We start from the raw sequence: 15,818 nt of genomic DNA, 5'->3' as shown, positions 1-15,818 counted from the left end.
CTAAAAACATCCCTAAGTGAAGTTTAATGAATATAGAATGCTGGAGGCTGCTTCTTCATTTACAGAAGAGTAAAAACATCATAAGGTTCAGCGTCATCATTAAAGACCATGCTGGAGTATTCGCATTCTGAGATTCCACTCCGTTTCCTTCTTCAGATCCTACGCATCCTTCAGGCCCCAACTTCATCAACTCCATTTTGGATGCATCTGAAGTGGGGCCCTACAAGCAACCACACCTCCAGGCACAATACGGGGTGCCCTGTCCCTCCCCCTTCTCAGACCCTATCCCCTACCCCTGCCCCTCCACACTTCCCCTCACCCTGTCCCTGCCCCCTGCCCCCCTGTCCCCACCTCCCTTACCTTACTGCTGCCCCTGTCCCACCCTCTCTTCATCCCCCCATCTCCCCCGCTGCCCCACCCCATACCCCTGCCCCACCCGCTAACCTCTCCCCCTAATCCACTCCCTAGCCCTCCCACTGCCCCTCCCTTTCCCCCTGCCCCTCTCCCAGTCCATCCCCATCCTATGGCTTTCCCTTCTAGGTTTTCTTCTTTCGGGCCACCTGTGAATAGACCACATCGTCACCGTGACCTGCGGCTCCTTCACGGGCATCCTGGCCCTGTGTCTCCACGGAGCGGGGGGAGTGCTTTATCGAGGCGTAAAGCATGTTTTCCAGCTCTGCCTTGTTTCGGTCCTCTGCCAGGGGCTGTGGGTCTGTCCCTCCCAGCTGTGGGTCCCTGGGTTGGGTGGTTACCATGGAGTGGTTGGCGTAGACTGGTTCTTCTTCTGATTGGGGAGAACTCTGCAAAACAAGTGTGCTTATACAATTCGCCTTCCGGTGTGTGTGGGTATGTGTCTGTACATGCGTGTACACTCCATATCGTAGGTTAAAAACAAGCAACAGGAATACACTGTGACGGCTGATGTCTACCATCACATTGGATTACTGGCATTTGGCAGACGCTCTTATCCAGAGCGACATACAATTGATTTGATTAAGCAGGAGACAATCCTCCCCTGGAGCAATGCAGGGTTAAGGGCCTTGCTCAAGGGCCCAACCGCTGTGGGGATCTTATTGTGGCTACACCGGGAAGAGAACCACCAACCCTGTGTGACCCAGTCATTTACTTTAACCACTACGCTACAGGCCGCCCCAGACTACCAGAACCCTGGAGATGGAAACTGAGACCAGATGTAGTGGCTCACAAGTCTAATATATAAGTTTAAGTAATACCTAATAAAGTGCTCACCGAATGTTAAACTGACTGGCCTGTAGTTACCTGGATCAGCATGGTACGTCTTCTTCTACATTAGCATTACATTATCTTCCAGTCTAAAAAAAGAACTGACGTGGTTTATAGACGATTAGCTCTTCCTCTGAGTACTCTTTTGTATGTACCATCAGGACCTGTTTATCTAAAGTTGTTGCAATCATTCTTGTCATTCTAGTAACGTAAACTCACCGTGTTCTGAACAGAACACAGGGAAGTGGCCGCTTCCAATGGTAGTTTTTCTCCTGAGGAATGTGGTTTATGATTATGCTTGCTTATTGACTATCTCAGACATTGAAATACTTTGACTGATGTGAATTGGACCACTTGGACCAAAATCGGAACCATACTTCCCTCTAGGGTCCTCTTCACACTTGTCCTTGTGTTCGATCTGCACTTAGTTGTACGTCGCTCTGGATAAGATCGTCTGCTAAATACCTGTTATGTAATGTAATGTAATGCAATTATAGAGAAAATGACAAATAACTGCACAACATCCCTGTGTTTGGAAGACTGTGTTTGTTAGATAGATAGACAGATAGATAGATACTATATTCATCCCAAGGGAAATTTTAGGTTTGAAATTTAGCTCACGTTGGTCCGAATACCACCTTACTAGCCTGCCCAGTTCGTAGCCTCTTGTTAGCAACAGTTTCCTCACAACACTGTCACGGGGAGCACTATGCTGAAATAGATTGCGTATGTGACTCGTACAAAGTTTTTAGGAAAACGGAAGGAATTATGCTTTACAAACACACAAAAACCAAAGCTGATCTGGACATATTTATTTAGATATTTGTCATGAAAGTTGCACTATTCTGAACACGGTGAGCTAATTCGGTGTTCAAAAAACATGCAGAGTTTACATAACCCTTATTTGCCTTATTACGACGTTCTGAGTATGAAATATACATTCCCACCTTTTCAGGCAGACATATTTTTCCTCACTGGTTAAACTCTGTTTTGGCATGAGAGAGAGTGTGTGTGTGTGTGTGTGTGTGTGTGCGTGTGCGAGTGTGCGTGCGCGTGCGCATGTGCGTATCTGTGTATATAACTGTGGGGGGCCAATAGCATAGTGGTGAAGGTAAATGAATGGGACCCGTAAGATCGGTGGTTCGATCAACAGTACGTCGCTCTGGAGAAGAGGTGTCTGCCAGATGCCATTAATGTAATGTAATGTAACTGTGAAACACAGGGATTCCCAGGGACTCACCTCTTCTGTGTCCTTCCATCTACTTTCACAACACTGGCTGTCCCCTTTTTTCCTGGGAATAACACACAACATCACTACCAACATAAACCACATGCCCTGCTATCATTATAACTCTACCTTAGTCCTCCCTCCTGATTTCCCCCGCCCCCCTTTCTGATATCCCTTTCCCTCTTGTCTAACCCCGCCCCCAAAAAAAAAAATTGCACTTATGATGACTATATGTTTAAAACAGCACTTCCTATGTATTTTCCTAGTTCTGGATGTGATGCTTTGACTTGTGGAAGAACCTATGCACTTGTAAGTCACTTTGGATTAAAAGCGTCTGCCAAATGACTAAAATGTAAATGTAAATGTCTGCCCTATGTTCCCTCAGCGCCAGGGGGCGCCCTTCCAAAAGTACCCTAGGGCCAGCTCATGACCCAGGTATTGTCGTATTTTATGTTTTGGATCGCGTTTTCCTCTGATTTTTATTAATTGACGAAAATGTCAATATAGTTTTCGTCATCATGAATTCGTTTTTATTTAGTTCTCTAATTTTCGTCAGTGAAGAAAATGTTGTTGACGGAAACTATAACGGAAATTATCAACAAAATGTATTATTGTCAACAAAATTAACACTGGTGTACATTGAATTTATGTTTGGTCAATTTGAGAAAATTGTGATGACCTATTTTCACATAACACAACTGTATTAATCAATGAGTGGAAACAAGGGGGATAATCTCTGCACTCGACAGAGTTCACCCACCTCTCTCTCACCACTACACGCTAGGTGGAGGGACTGATGTGAGGGAGCATTGATCTGAGGGGACAGAGGGCTGAGGGAACATAGGCACGCTCCCGTTATAATCATCAAGGAGAACCAACTGACATTTTAAGCATTTATTCCTGATTGGATTGTTTACCCTTTACTGTGTTTACATTTGAACTTTCACTAATATTTAATGACATTACATTACATTATAGACATTTAGCAGACGCTCTTACAACGATGATGTACAACGAAGTGCAGATCGAACACAGGGATGTATGATGAGGACCCTAGAGGTCAGTACAGTTTTGGGTCCTAGCGTGACCATACAGATACAATTGGAACCCTTGAAGAATACATCAACTTATGAACTAGCATACTACAGTCGGCAGCTAGAATATTCCCCAGTAGTGGGGAGATCAGCAAATCAAAACCTGCTAAGAAGGAGTGATTTGCAGTATCCCTTCCTCAGCTCAGCCAGAAGGGATGGTAAAAAATGGAATAGCTGGAAAAAGTCCACCAATCTCAGTTGGTGTTGTTCTGTTGCCTGTTACCAACACACTATATTTATTTTATTTATTTATTCAGGGAGTAACGAGACAGCTTTACCCACCCCCTCAATGTCAATTTGGCCAGTGGAATTGGTAACAATGAAAAGCAGAATACACACCCGCCCAGCTTTTGAATGGCCTTCACAATGAGGCACACTATCACCATGGCACCAGCACCAGCAGCTGCAGCAATCAGCAGTGAGGGAATGCTAACACCTGAACAAAGGACATTTCAATTCGATATTGAGAAACACACTTGACAAATCCTTATGCATTTATTCACCCAATCAGAGGGAAGAAACAGGCTGGAAATTTTATTTTATATCACATATGGGCATGCTACACTGGGTCATGATGTCGAAATCTACAGGTAAGTAAGTGTCATGTGTTCTTCAGGATGGGCAATAGTTAGCAGAGGAAGTGGCTTCAAGCTAAATGGATTAAGGAGGGAGAAAAATGTACAAAGCTTGTACATCTTCCTTATAGAAATTCATCCAAAAAAAGTATATTGAAATTGTTATAATGAGATTACAAATAGTCGGGAAATATTTAATTCAAGCTCAAGAGAAGAAGCCAATTATATATTTTCATTTAAATTTACACCTGTCTCACGATGTGTCTTTTTAACCCTTTTTTCCAACAAAACAAATGAGACTTTCCACTGTACAAAAAAGCCTGTGTGAAGGGCCTATTACAGAAGAGGAGCTCCATTCTGCAATTAACTTGTTCCACCCTCGTTAAAGACCAGTTCTGGATGGAATCCCAACTGAAGTTTATCAGATATTTTATCAATTAATTAAAGACCTGCTACTTGCATGTTTTAATCATGCGTATGCAACAGGAGAATGATCAGAGGCGCAGAAAGTAGGTATCATTTCTTTGCTTTTAAAATATGATGCAAATGGTCAATATAAAGATGATGGATGACATGATTGAGAAGAAAATTGTGTCCATATACCTGAGTGTGGCGATGGGACATGCAGCTGGAGGCTGGAGGTGCCGAGAGCGTTGGTACTGAGGCAGAGGAGAGTGGCCTTGTCTCCCTGTGAGTGGCGCATGGTGAGGGAGCTCCTCAGGCCTGTGTTCCCCAGCTGCTCCTCCCTGATGACTCTGTCAGTAGAGTTAGTGACCCGCAGTCCAGACACACGCCACTCCATGCTGGGAGAGGGATTCCCACGGCTCTCACAGGAGCAGCTGATCTCTGCTGCAGTTCTGCTGCAGCTCCCAGAGCCAGAGATCTGAGGCATGTCTGAACACAGGGTGCCACAGGTAGTAACAACACAGTTCTATACTGTATAAAATGAATATGATATAATTATCAAACACTGAACTTACATATCACATTCAGCAGTACAGTTTTTGAGTTCTCCTTGCCATGTTTATTCTGTGCTTCACAGTAGTACTGTTCACTGCCACTGGACTCAGTCACATTGAAGGTGAGATTCTGTCCAGTTCCTACAGAATTCATCTCTGTACCATTCACTCTGTACCAGGTGTAGTTCTGCACTGGTGGGTTGGCTTTACTGCTGCAGGTCAGAGTCACTGAGCTGCCCTCTAACACTGAACCAGAGGGACTGACTGACACTGAGGTGTTCTTTGGAGGATCTAGGAGATATGAGAATACAAATGCAATATGTTTTTGCTGCTAATTCTGTGCAGCGTATTAACCATGGGAACAGCTTGAAAAAATATAATAGTTATTATTACAATTATTATAATAATGCCTTGATTTACTCAATCTAAGAATAATACGGTAAAAGGTAGCTCTCTTACATAGAACTGTGAGAATGAGACTGGCCTCAGACGTCTGATTGCCTCCTTGTTGCAGTGGGTAAAGTGCCCTGCAGGTGATCTTCTGCCCATGGTGGAGGTGGGAAGCAGTGAAGGTCAGAACAGAAGACACAGATGTGGTTTTATCCTCATTCTCTTGCAGTTGATCCACACTGTCACTCAGCCTGGGGGTCCATGTCAGATTTGGGGGGAGTTTGGGACAGGGGGCTGCAGCAGAGCAGCTCAAACTCACAGAGGTCCCCTCCATCACCTCCACCTTCTCTGTGGTTAACTTGGGTTGGGGTGGAGAGTCTAGGAGACATGGAGACATGAGGAAGGGTTACTGTCTGTCTCAGGATTAGAGTCAAACAGAACTCAATAATTACCACATGAACAGTGTTGGATGAATACACATACAAATTAAAACATAAAAAGTGAATCAGACAATTTGACACCAACATGAAGTACACTTCTTTCTGCAAATAAACAGGTAGCAGCCCAGGTTGTCAAATGTTTTCTGTACTTGTTCATACCCTCATACGTTCCACAATGCTATGCCATTCATGTATGAGATATTTACGGTATATTTTGAAGTTGAGCTTTCTGAAGAATGGCCGCTTAACTATACACACTCTCAAATGACATTACTATGTACATTACTACTAATAAAACGAACAAAAATGTGCCATTGACCAGAAAGGGCACTACCTGTGATAATAAGTTCAACAAATGTTTCTCGAAAAGTATATTTGATGGGGTCATGTAATCTGAATAAATATTTATCACGAGCATGTTTTGGAAGGTTCTCTAGGAGTGTAGTGCAGGTCTTGCGCTGCAGGTCTCCAGTGAACGTTCCTTGCAGATGAGATTCAGATTGGCTTTTAGAATCAAACATTACAGTATCATCCTTTTCACGATGCCATTGTACTGTAGTCCCTGGCAGATCTTTTTCCCATTCAGACGGGATATCAAATCTGCAGGGAATCAGCACACAGGATCCACTCAGAACTTTTATACTCTGAGGCATCCAGACTGCCCACTCTCCGCCCAGGGCTCCTACAACACACAACACAGCTCTGTCACAATATTACACTGGTGATCCTACAGCACACACACAACACAGCTCTGTCACAATATTACACTAGTGATCCTACAGCACACACACAACACAGCTCTGTCACAATATTACACTTGTGATCCTACAGCACACACACAACACAGCTCTGTCACAATATTACACGAGTGATCCTACAGCACACACACAACACAGCTCTGTGAATACATGAGGTGTAAGGAAATTTGGGGCAGCTTTTACACGCACAACGGCGTCTTTACAGACCAAATAACACTTAATGCAGAAATTCAGTGTCTATATTTTTATTCATATTAAAACAAAATCCTTGCAGACTGAAATATGGATTAATAATTAGTATCAACCACACCCATTATCTATACCAGTTTGTATATATACAATTCCTGAATTCACATTTTTATACTGTAATTATATACAGTAATAATTTATCAGTTTAATACAGTAAACATTTATCTCTAGGATAGAGTTAGACTCCTCCTCCTTCAGGACTCACCTTGCAGCAGGCAGCCAATGAGAATGAGCCATGCCACTTTAATCATGTCTCTGGGGAGTAGAGGAACTGACGTTAGAACACAGCACCAACACCCTCCGGAGAACATAACACTTTCTATTAAAATCAAGTACTAGAAAATGTCTTTGTATTATTTGTATGTTGGGACGGCCCCCTGATAAACTGGTATAATCCACAATGTGTTAATACACTGTATGAAGCTTAACATGTTAATACACTGTATGAAGCTAAATATAATACATATCTGATGGCCAAGGGACTGCAGAAGCATTTGGACCAGGGGTCTGCAACCTTTATTATCAAAAGAGCCATTTTGCCCTCTCTTCCACCAAAGACAAATAGTCTGAAGCCGCAAAACATAACACAGCTTATAAACTTTTAAAAGTTTTAATCTTTTTTTAATTTTACCTGTTACAACAACAGAATAGAACAAACAGAAGTGCAGTGTGCATGTGTAGGCCTACTTTGAAATAAATTTAACAGTGAACTATACAGGCCTATTTGAGTCCTTCCAATATTTTGTAAAATTAAAATAAAAACTAGCCCACTTTAATAAAAATAAAACATTTAGCCGCAGCTTAGCAGCTTTAAAAAAAGTAAACATAAAATTAGGAACGTTTGTGACAAGTCCATTTCAGTGTGCTCTGATCCTCTTCAGGTTTCTTTCTCAGCCAGCAATCAATCGAAGCACTTCAACATACAAAAAAAAAAAAAACTACATCAGCTCCGGGTCTGAAATAAATGTTTTTTTCTGAAAAATAAATGTTATTGTTCTCACCTGTTTAATGTGACTTTGATCTTCACACAGGACTGTAGGCTCTCATTTGTGAGGCGGGAGCGATATTTGGACTTTATGAAGGTCATGCTCGAGAAAACTCGCATAAGTATGTTGAGCCAAAGATGGACAGGACTCCAAATGCATACTTTTTCATGTTGATATACGTGTCGGGAATGGCACTCCATGGTTCAAAAATAAGTTTTTGGGGAGGTTTACAATATCACTCCATTTGTGCTCTTTAGCGAGAGTGGCCTTCTGACGGGCGACTTCCTCAAGATCCGCTGTCAGGCTTTTGAACTTGGAACCCCATAAATCTTTATCCGCTATGTCGGCCAGTTCAATTTCAAGATCGGGCTTACTTACTCCTGTGAATGCGGATATGTTTAGCAGGGATGGGTCGATGTCTCTGATATTTTTATGAACGAATCTTTCATGTACTTTCCGTCTGTGAACGGCTTCCCCCTCCTTACGATTTCCTGAGCAGCCACAAAACTAGCAGCTGTAGTTGACTGGAGAGGTGATCCACTTCTTGAAAGTATGTTTGCTCTGCTCAACTTTCCGTAGCAGTTCCGAAATTGCTCTCTTTCGGTCATCTTCAGTTGGGTAATTTTCAGCAAATGCTGCGTGCTTGTTTTGAAAATGTCTCTGAACGTTACATTTTTTGTTGTTTGACAATTTCTCGCCACATATTAAGCACACAGGTAAGCCAGCGTCGTTGGCGGTGAAGGCAAACAAATCTATCCACGCAGAATTAAACTCTCTTTCTTCTGAGAGTTTTCTTTTTTGGGATTTTTTCATGGCGCCTGCAGGTAAAGGCGAGGGCTATAGATATAGATAGACGTTGATGTGACGCATATTTTAGTCGACAAATTATAAAAACTTTTTTTAAATTCGATGTTAAAGTATGACCTCGAAACAAAAATAAAATAATATATAAATAAAAAAATTAATTAAGAAATAACCGTTATTCATTTTCATGTTTTTTCTGTCATGGCCAAAGGGAGCCACTACAAGGAGGCTGAAGAGCCGCATGCGGCTCCAGAGCCGCGGGTTGCCGACCCCTGGTTTAGACGATACATTTATATCCAAACATTGGAAACTGGCTTCTTTCCTGCGTGGCCTACAGCCAAACACCCTTGTGTAAGGCGGAAATGATTAACATCTGGCATTGTCACTCAGAGCGCTGGTCAGCTTGCTGACTTCCTCTGGTATTGTGGCAAAATGTGGCTGTAAAGTAATTTAACCCCAGGTGCATGCACCATTAACCCCCACTATCTCCGCACCCATACGGGCAGGAGCCGGTTGGGGAAGACTCAGGCCTCCAGCCGTAAAACTCGTTACGACGGGGCAACATTTTTTACGGCACAGAGAGGTTGTGAGGAAATACTTCCTGCAAGGCCATTCTCTTGAACCCCCCTTTATTGATCTCTCCCTCTTTACTCAGTCACTAAATGATGTGTACAGCACTGGATGTTTCATGACAAAGTCAGTTTAGATAATATTCATGTTTGGTATTATTCTGATTGTTTCAGTGCGACTGGTGCAATGGTTTCATTTCTGCAACAGCAAACCCTGGAAATCATAACCAACCAGGAACCAGGGAGAAACTGTGTGGAGCTCTGCCCCAGTGAAAGCCATGTGCCTCAACCCCCCTGCGTTTCCTGGGGAGGCATGGCTCCAAATTCCAGATGGGTGACCCATTTTTAGGGTTAACATCAAAGGCCAGATTTTGGATTTAAGGACAGTAAACTAAGCAATCTGGGAGGATGCAATCAGACTCCCGTGCACACCGTGCACATAATTTCTATGTACAGGGTGTCTGTAGCCAGACTCCTGTATGTAGCTTTTATTACCAGGTATTACTTTTAAGACTCCGTAATTTGGTTTCCTTCTAATGTTTTTATATTACTAGTGTGTAATTACGTATGTAACCTACCTGGTAAAATAAATTGTTAAAACTTGATCTGTGTGGTTTCGCTGACTGACACTCAATGTTATACAGGGAATGCTTGGTTTACCCCCTCAAACTGGTGTAGGGAGGATGAATATTTACGCTTAATGTATCACGGCGTATAGCACCTGTAGACCTATGATGGTAAATCCCTCGCCTCCGCGTGGTAGTTCATTCATGTTGAGCACAGCCGTAGCTAGGTTGGTCTGCTTGGGTCCCTAGGCTGTAAACAGATATACCCAAGAGTAGCTATTCCTGCGACCTCTGTGATGACTATAGATATCTAGTCAGTTCGTGAGACGTGCACATAACGCGCAATGTGACATGCGGCGGGACCAGCAGAGGACTGTTCGGAGAGTAAATCTCAGTACAGGATTCCTATAGCGATCAAGTCAAAATTATCAATAAGAAATCTACGTAATGTGGACAACTAATCTAAATTATTATTCTAAAATGGAGTCAGATAAACGAAGGTGAATCTATTGGCCCTATTGTGGAGATTCTTGGTCAGCCCGGACCAGCAAAGAGCAGAGGGCAGAGTGGTACTACTGCCTTTGTATCGTGGTTTATTTATTGGCTGATCTATTGGCTGAATCTCCGCATAGGGGCCACTAATTTTTAACCCTATTAGTATTCTTTCAGCAACACCAGAAGGACGAGCAGGCTGATACCTTCAGCCCTCGCTAAATTCCGTCGTTGGGTTTGCGTGGGGTTTTACACTTGGAACAAACTCAAATCAGGTCTGTGAATTTCCTAAAGCTAAATCTGTTTGAGAGATCAATGAATCCATGTGAAATGCACTGTTATGTGTATCAGGGTGTCCTGAAAGAGCCAAAAAAGGAACACATGACCTCACGAAATAAACACAACATGCCCAGTACCGTTCAGCCCTTACACGTTCATCCCTGGAAATGTCCACACTACTCAGAGTTTCTCAGAACACACGTGTATTTCACAGTAATGAAAGCAGCTCTTTGAGTGTTCTGTCCATGTATCCTATACTGAAAACACATCCAATAGAATGGCCTTGTTCTCCCTTCTCCCTAACCAAAAACAGGAAAAATATCACTCTCTAGCCCAAACACAACTGCAAGAAGATTTTATCGTATCACCATCTTGATTGACTTCATTAATTTTAACAGTGCAACAAAATCTGACCGTCCAAACCAAAGCCTGTCACAGTATAGAATGATATAGAATGAAAGCAGGGGTCAGAGTTCAGAACTGGTGTGACTCATGACTGCTGGGTATTTTGCTTGGTGCAGGATTATGATTCATACAAAACTGTAAAAAAAAATTAACTCTTAGTTTAATCATTCAACTATGTGTGGTAAGAGAGAACAAAACCACAATACACTTACCTACATGCAACAGCAAAGAATGTTGTTCAATAAAGAAGTTTAATTTAAATGAAGCGCTGATGCTGCTGGCCTTATACCTAACATCTACTACACATTGAACTGAACAATCAACAAACTTAACTGCTGTTTAAGCCACACAATAAAGTAGAGCAGGGTGGTATTTGTAACATTTCATTTGACCTTTAATGCTTTGCAAACACTTTATTTGTGGATTCAGTAGTAATTGATAGATTAAAAAAAAAAATGAAAACCACATTTTTATTTCTTTTCCTGAAAACCACAATAAATCCTGAGAAAAAATGTACCTAAAATGCTTCTATTACAGACAGGATTAATCAAGCTCTCCAGTTTGTTTAAATATACTTCAATAAGATCAGCAGCCTGAAGATAGTATGTAGTTTAACTGCACCAAGTGTTACTCAGGTGGAAGTGTACTTACGTGTCAGACAGAAGAACATCCAGTCTCTCTCCACTGCACACTGACCCTCAGCCTGCAGAGCACCAGTCCAAACTCACACAAAAGAGGAAGTGCTCATGTGTGGCTTTTTGTGAAATATGCCCAGAATGTGAGCCTGTAATCTTTAAATAACTACCAGAGAAATGTGTGGCTAGATGTAACCGAACCACATTTCTCTGAAACATGACACCATACACATAGTGTAGATAATTCTGGCAACAACTTCCAAAGAAAAAAATATGAAATGAGCTAAATGTGTGCAATAGCTCCTGAGACTCAAGAAATCTATATACTGTATGTGAACAAATACCATTAACAGTAGTATCAACTGCAGAAAAAGGTAAACAATAAAGTCTGTTATTTCATTTCTGTACTCTTGCACTTTGGGTTTTTATAGGATACAATGATAATGAGGTTGATGGTACAGGTCTACATCATAAAGTGATGTAGTTTTTACTTATTGGTCTTCTGCTGCTGTAGCCTATCTACTTAGATGTTTGATTTATTATGTCTTCACAGATGCTGTTCTGCATACCACTGTTGTAATCCCAAAGTGTGACATAAAATATGATCTTGTGATATGATGTGAGATCAAATCTTAACCGCAATTTGATGGGGATCAGCTGAAAGAAGGCCCGATCCCCCATTGAGCAGTGCTTGGTCTTGAGGGTGAAAAGTCAAAGACTGGATAGGAATGCTGTTGAGTGAGCAGTTCTGAAAGATAATTGGCTGCTTTGTTGTTTAGGCACATACACGTACAACAGTGAGGAGAGTCAGGAATGCAAGGGAAAGAGGAACCAATCACAGACTAAGGGATAAGGAGAATACGGCAGGCTTTATTAAGTACAGGCAGAACGAGACAAATTCCAGAAAAACAGGCAAGGTCTAAAAAACGGGTAGTTAGACCAAACAGGGCAGAGGTACAGAAATCCACAATCCAAAAAAATACAGAATCCAAAGAGCCAGGCAGGGGTCAACATTAAGGAAACCAAAAACAAAACAGAGCATTCCATTCCATTCCATTCCATTCGGCAAACGCTCTTATCCAGAGCGACGTACAGTTGATTAGACTAAGCCGGAGACAATCCTCCCCTGGAGCAATTCAGGGTTAACAGCCTAGCTCAAGGGCCCAACAGCAGTGTGGATCTTATTGTGGCTACAGCAGGGATCAAACCACCGACCTTGCGGGTCCCAGTCATGGACCTTACCCACTACGCTACAGGACACCCTATAGCAGAGCTGAGCAGAGCAGAATGCACACAGGTAAACAGGACAGAAAATAGAGGCTAGAACTTGGCAAAAGGAAAACATAACTGACAAACAAGCAACCAAAGAACAAAACAGGCAGGCTTAAATATAAGAACAAATGAACTAAACAATTAACAGGTGTGGATGCTGGGGAAGAGAGGATGAAAAACAACGAGAAACAGCTGGAACAAGACAGGAAGGAAATGCGTATATGCATAATGGAAAGATAGGTAAATCAAGGACTGGAGTTAAAGCAGATAAAGGAAAAAACAATAGGAAGAGGGGCACAGACGTGACAGAGGAGAAGGGTTTTGAATCTGATCCGGTGTGAGATGGGAAGTCAGTGGAGAGGTTGGAGTAAAACATTGAATGAGCCTCCTTCAGGGCTTTGGGAGAAGTCCTTTGGTGCTCATGATAAGCCAGTTTCTGGACAGTGAGCCTGGTAACTGTAACGATGCTCAAGAATGCGTCCAGAAGATTTAATTCTTCTCAATTCACGAGTGAACCAGGGAGCAGAGTGGGAAAGGCCAACCCACCGGGTTCTGATGGGTGCATGGAGGTTGAATATATTACTCAGAGATTTGTTGTAAAACTCAACTAATTCAACTGCTGATGAGAAGGTTGGGGGGGGGGGGGGGGGGTGCAAGGTTCAGGTGGTCATGTGACAGGCTTTCTGGGTCAATGGTTCTCCAGTACCGGAAACACATCTGACGCTTGGGCTTTGATTAACAGAGGCAAGGAGACTAGGTCAATTGACACAACCATCTGGTCCTACCCTCCAAGGTCATCAACCTGAAGGTTGTTGATGGGGACAGCATTAGTGATGACCAGGTCCAGTATATGCCCCCGAGTAGGGACAGTGACATGCTGTTTCAGGTCAAGGCAAGGCAAGGCAAGTTGCCACACAATGGCTTGAGGGGGGAGTAAACTTGAATATTGAAATCACAGAGGACCGAAATATTGGTTGAGGTAGAGCAGAGTGATGTGAGAAGATGGGTTATTTCAGGAGCGAGGGATGAGTTGGATCTAGGGGGTTGGTAGTGTAGGGCATTTTACATAAGTGTCCCTCTCTGCAGACCCCCAAAAGGAAACAGACTGTGTTGACCATGTTGACACTGGGTCAGCAAGGTTTGATGAAAAGACCGAACTATTGCTCCCATCATTGTGCTGCCTCCTCCTATAGATCATGGGTTTTCCACGTACAGTGTTTAGTGTCTTTAGATAGCTTGTGTTGTGGGAAATAGTTTGGTGTCATTGGTGGTGTGGTACATTGGTTGCTGAATAAAGATCTTGAAGGAATAAACCACAGGTAATGCTAGTTACCTGTGAGTCAGCATCCAGCTGTGCTATAAAGGTTAACCAGATTTGTTGGACATACAGAGCAGGGCCATTGTTGTTACCACCGTCTTGTGACTCTTTATTTGATGATTTGCTGTTTTTCCTGTAAACCCAGGGTATATAGATGGAAACGTGGAATAGTTTGAGGAGACTCTATAATACGACCTCCTGCGTACCATTCACGTATAGCCATTCATATTGCACCTTTCCACATAATTATATTTCTGCAATGCACATTGTCGAATAAATTGTATTAATTTGAACCTGCATCCTCTTGACTCGCTCCACTGCACACTCTAAACTTCTGAGTGTGCAGTGGTGCGAGTCAAGAGGATGCAGGTTCAAATTGTTTCCTCTTGACTCGCACCACTGCACACTCAGAAGTTTAGAGTCCTTACAGACATAGACAACCTAGGATACCTGCACCCCATAGTCACTCGCCTATTCACCAGTGCCGTCACAAGATACATACTAAGTGTATTATTGTAGGCTATACAGGCCACAGGCACGTCCGCGTCTATACAAATAGATAGCGATCACTATTGCCGGACATTGGCAGTTCCTTTTGTTGAACTGTTAGAACAGAGGATCAGTTGAATTTATCTTTTGGAGTCAGATAAACGAGAACAAAATTAAATGAACCCTGTTCCAGTAGCATTGGTCAGGTGTTTCCTTCACTTCTCAGATACTTCCGCCTTTTGGTGTATTTGGGGGGTTCTTACAGTAGATGAGAAAAATACTGATGGGAAGGGAGAGGAGGTTGCATTTAACAGTGAGACATTCAAAAGATGATATATTTCAGGCAGTTCAGCTTGGTGCGAGATGGCAAGACCACCACCACGTTTGGAGCGGCAGCCTTTCTCAGTGTACTTGTAGCCCGGGGAGCATGCCTCATAAAGGGCTGAGTAGACCCCAGGCTGATGCCAGGTTTCAGTTAGACACATAATACTAAGCCCATTATCGTAGTCCGTCATATAGTCACGCAGCAGGAGGAATTCATAATTGAGAGACTGCACATTTAGAAGTTCCAAATTAAGAGATTCTGAGGTTGGAATTGGAGCTGCAACTAGTCTCTGTAGCGGTCATATGGTTCTGGAATCTGTGTTTTTTAACGATGACGGGAAGTGTTGCTGTGGTTATGCGGCTCCTACATCCTTACTGCTGCTGGGTTCTTCAAGGCAGAAATAATGTAGATTCTTGTTAGTCCGATATGTTTCAATGCATTTCAATGCATTCAATGCAATGCATTGTGGACTGATGACGGGGCGGCCTGTAGCGTAGTGGTTAAGGTAAATGACTGGGACACGCCCTTGAGCAAGGCCCTTAACCCAGCATTGCTCCGGGGAGGATTGTCTCCTGCTTAGTCTAATCAACTGTTTGTCGCTCTGGATGAGAGTGTCTGCCAAATGCCTGTAATGTAATGTAATGTAATAATGATGAAACAGAGTGAGTGAGATGAGATTGAGAGTGAGAGATGAGAGTGAGATTGATGAAGGACCGTGGTGGATTATTGCATTCTGCTTTTCC

The 15,818-nt window shown here is 42.8% G+C and overlaps 1 protein-coding gene across 10 annotated transcripts in view; it reads right to left on the bottom strand.

Annotated features, from left to right (window-relative positions):
- Window positions 1-513: 513 nt before the first annotated feature.
- Window positions 514-15,818, bottom strand: part of LOC133128295 (uncharacterized) — a 77,474-nt gene continuing 62,169 nt past the window's right edge. For all 10 annotated transcript variants that reach the window (XM_061241699.1, XM_061241691.1, XM_061241715.1 and 7 more), the window contains 8 exons: window positions 7,141-7,190; window positions 6,263-6,610; window positions 5,558-5,866; window positions 5,120-5,389; window positions 4,743-5,033; window positions 3,904-4,000; window positions 2,483-2,534; window positions 514-800 (listed from right to left, as the gene is read on the bottom strand). In XM_061241699.1, the coding sequence (XP_061097683.1) occupies window positions 537-800; window positions 2,483-2,534; window positions 3,904-4,000; window positions 4,743-5,033; window positions 5,120-5,389; window positions 5,558-5,866; window positions 6,263-6,610; window positions 7,141-7,190 (1,681 nt within the window). In that variant the 3' untranslated portion in view covers window positions 514-536. The remainder of the gene's footprint in view (window positions 801-2,482; window positions 2,535-3,903; window positions 4,001-4,742; window positions 5,034-5,119; window positions 5,390-5,557; window positions 5,867-6,262; window positions 6,611-7,140; window positions 7,191-15,818) is intronic.

Source organism: Conger conger, chromosome 1 (assembly GCF_963514075.1).
Source record: "Conger conger chromosome 1, fConCon1.1, whole genome shotgun sequence".
Classification (NCBI taxonomy): Eukaryota; Metazoa; Chordata; class Actinopteri; order Anguilliformes; family Congridae; genus Conger; species Conger conger.
The sequence above is the reverse complement of the archived record's forward strand: the minus strand, read 5'-3'. Positions and strand labels throughout refer to the sequence as shown.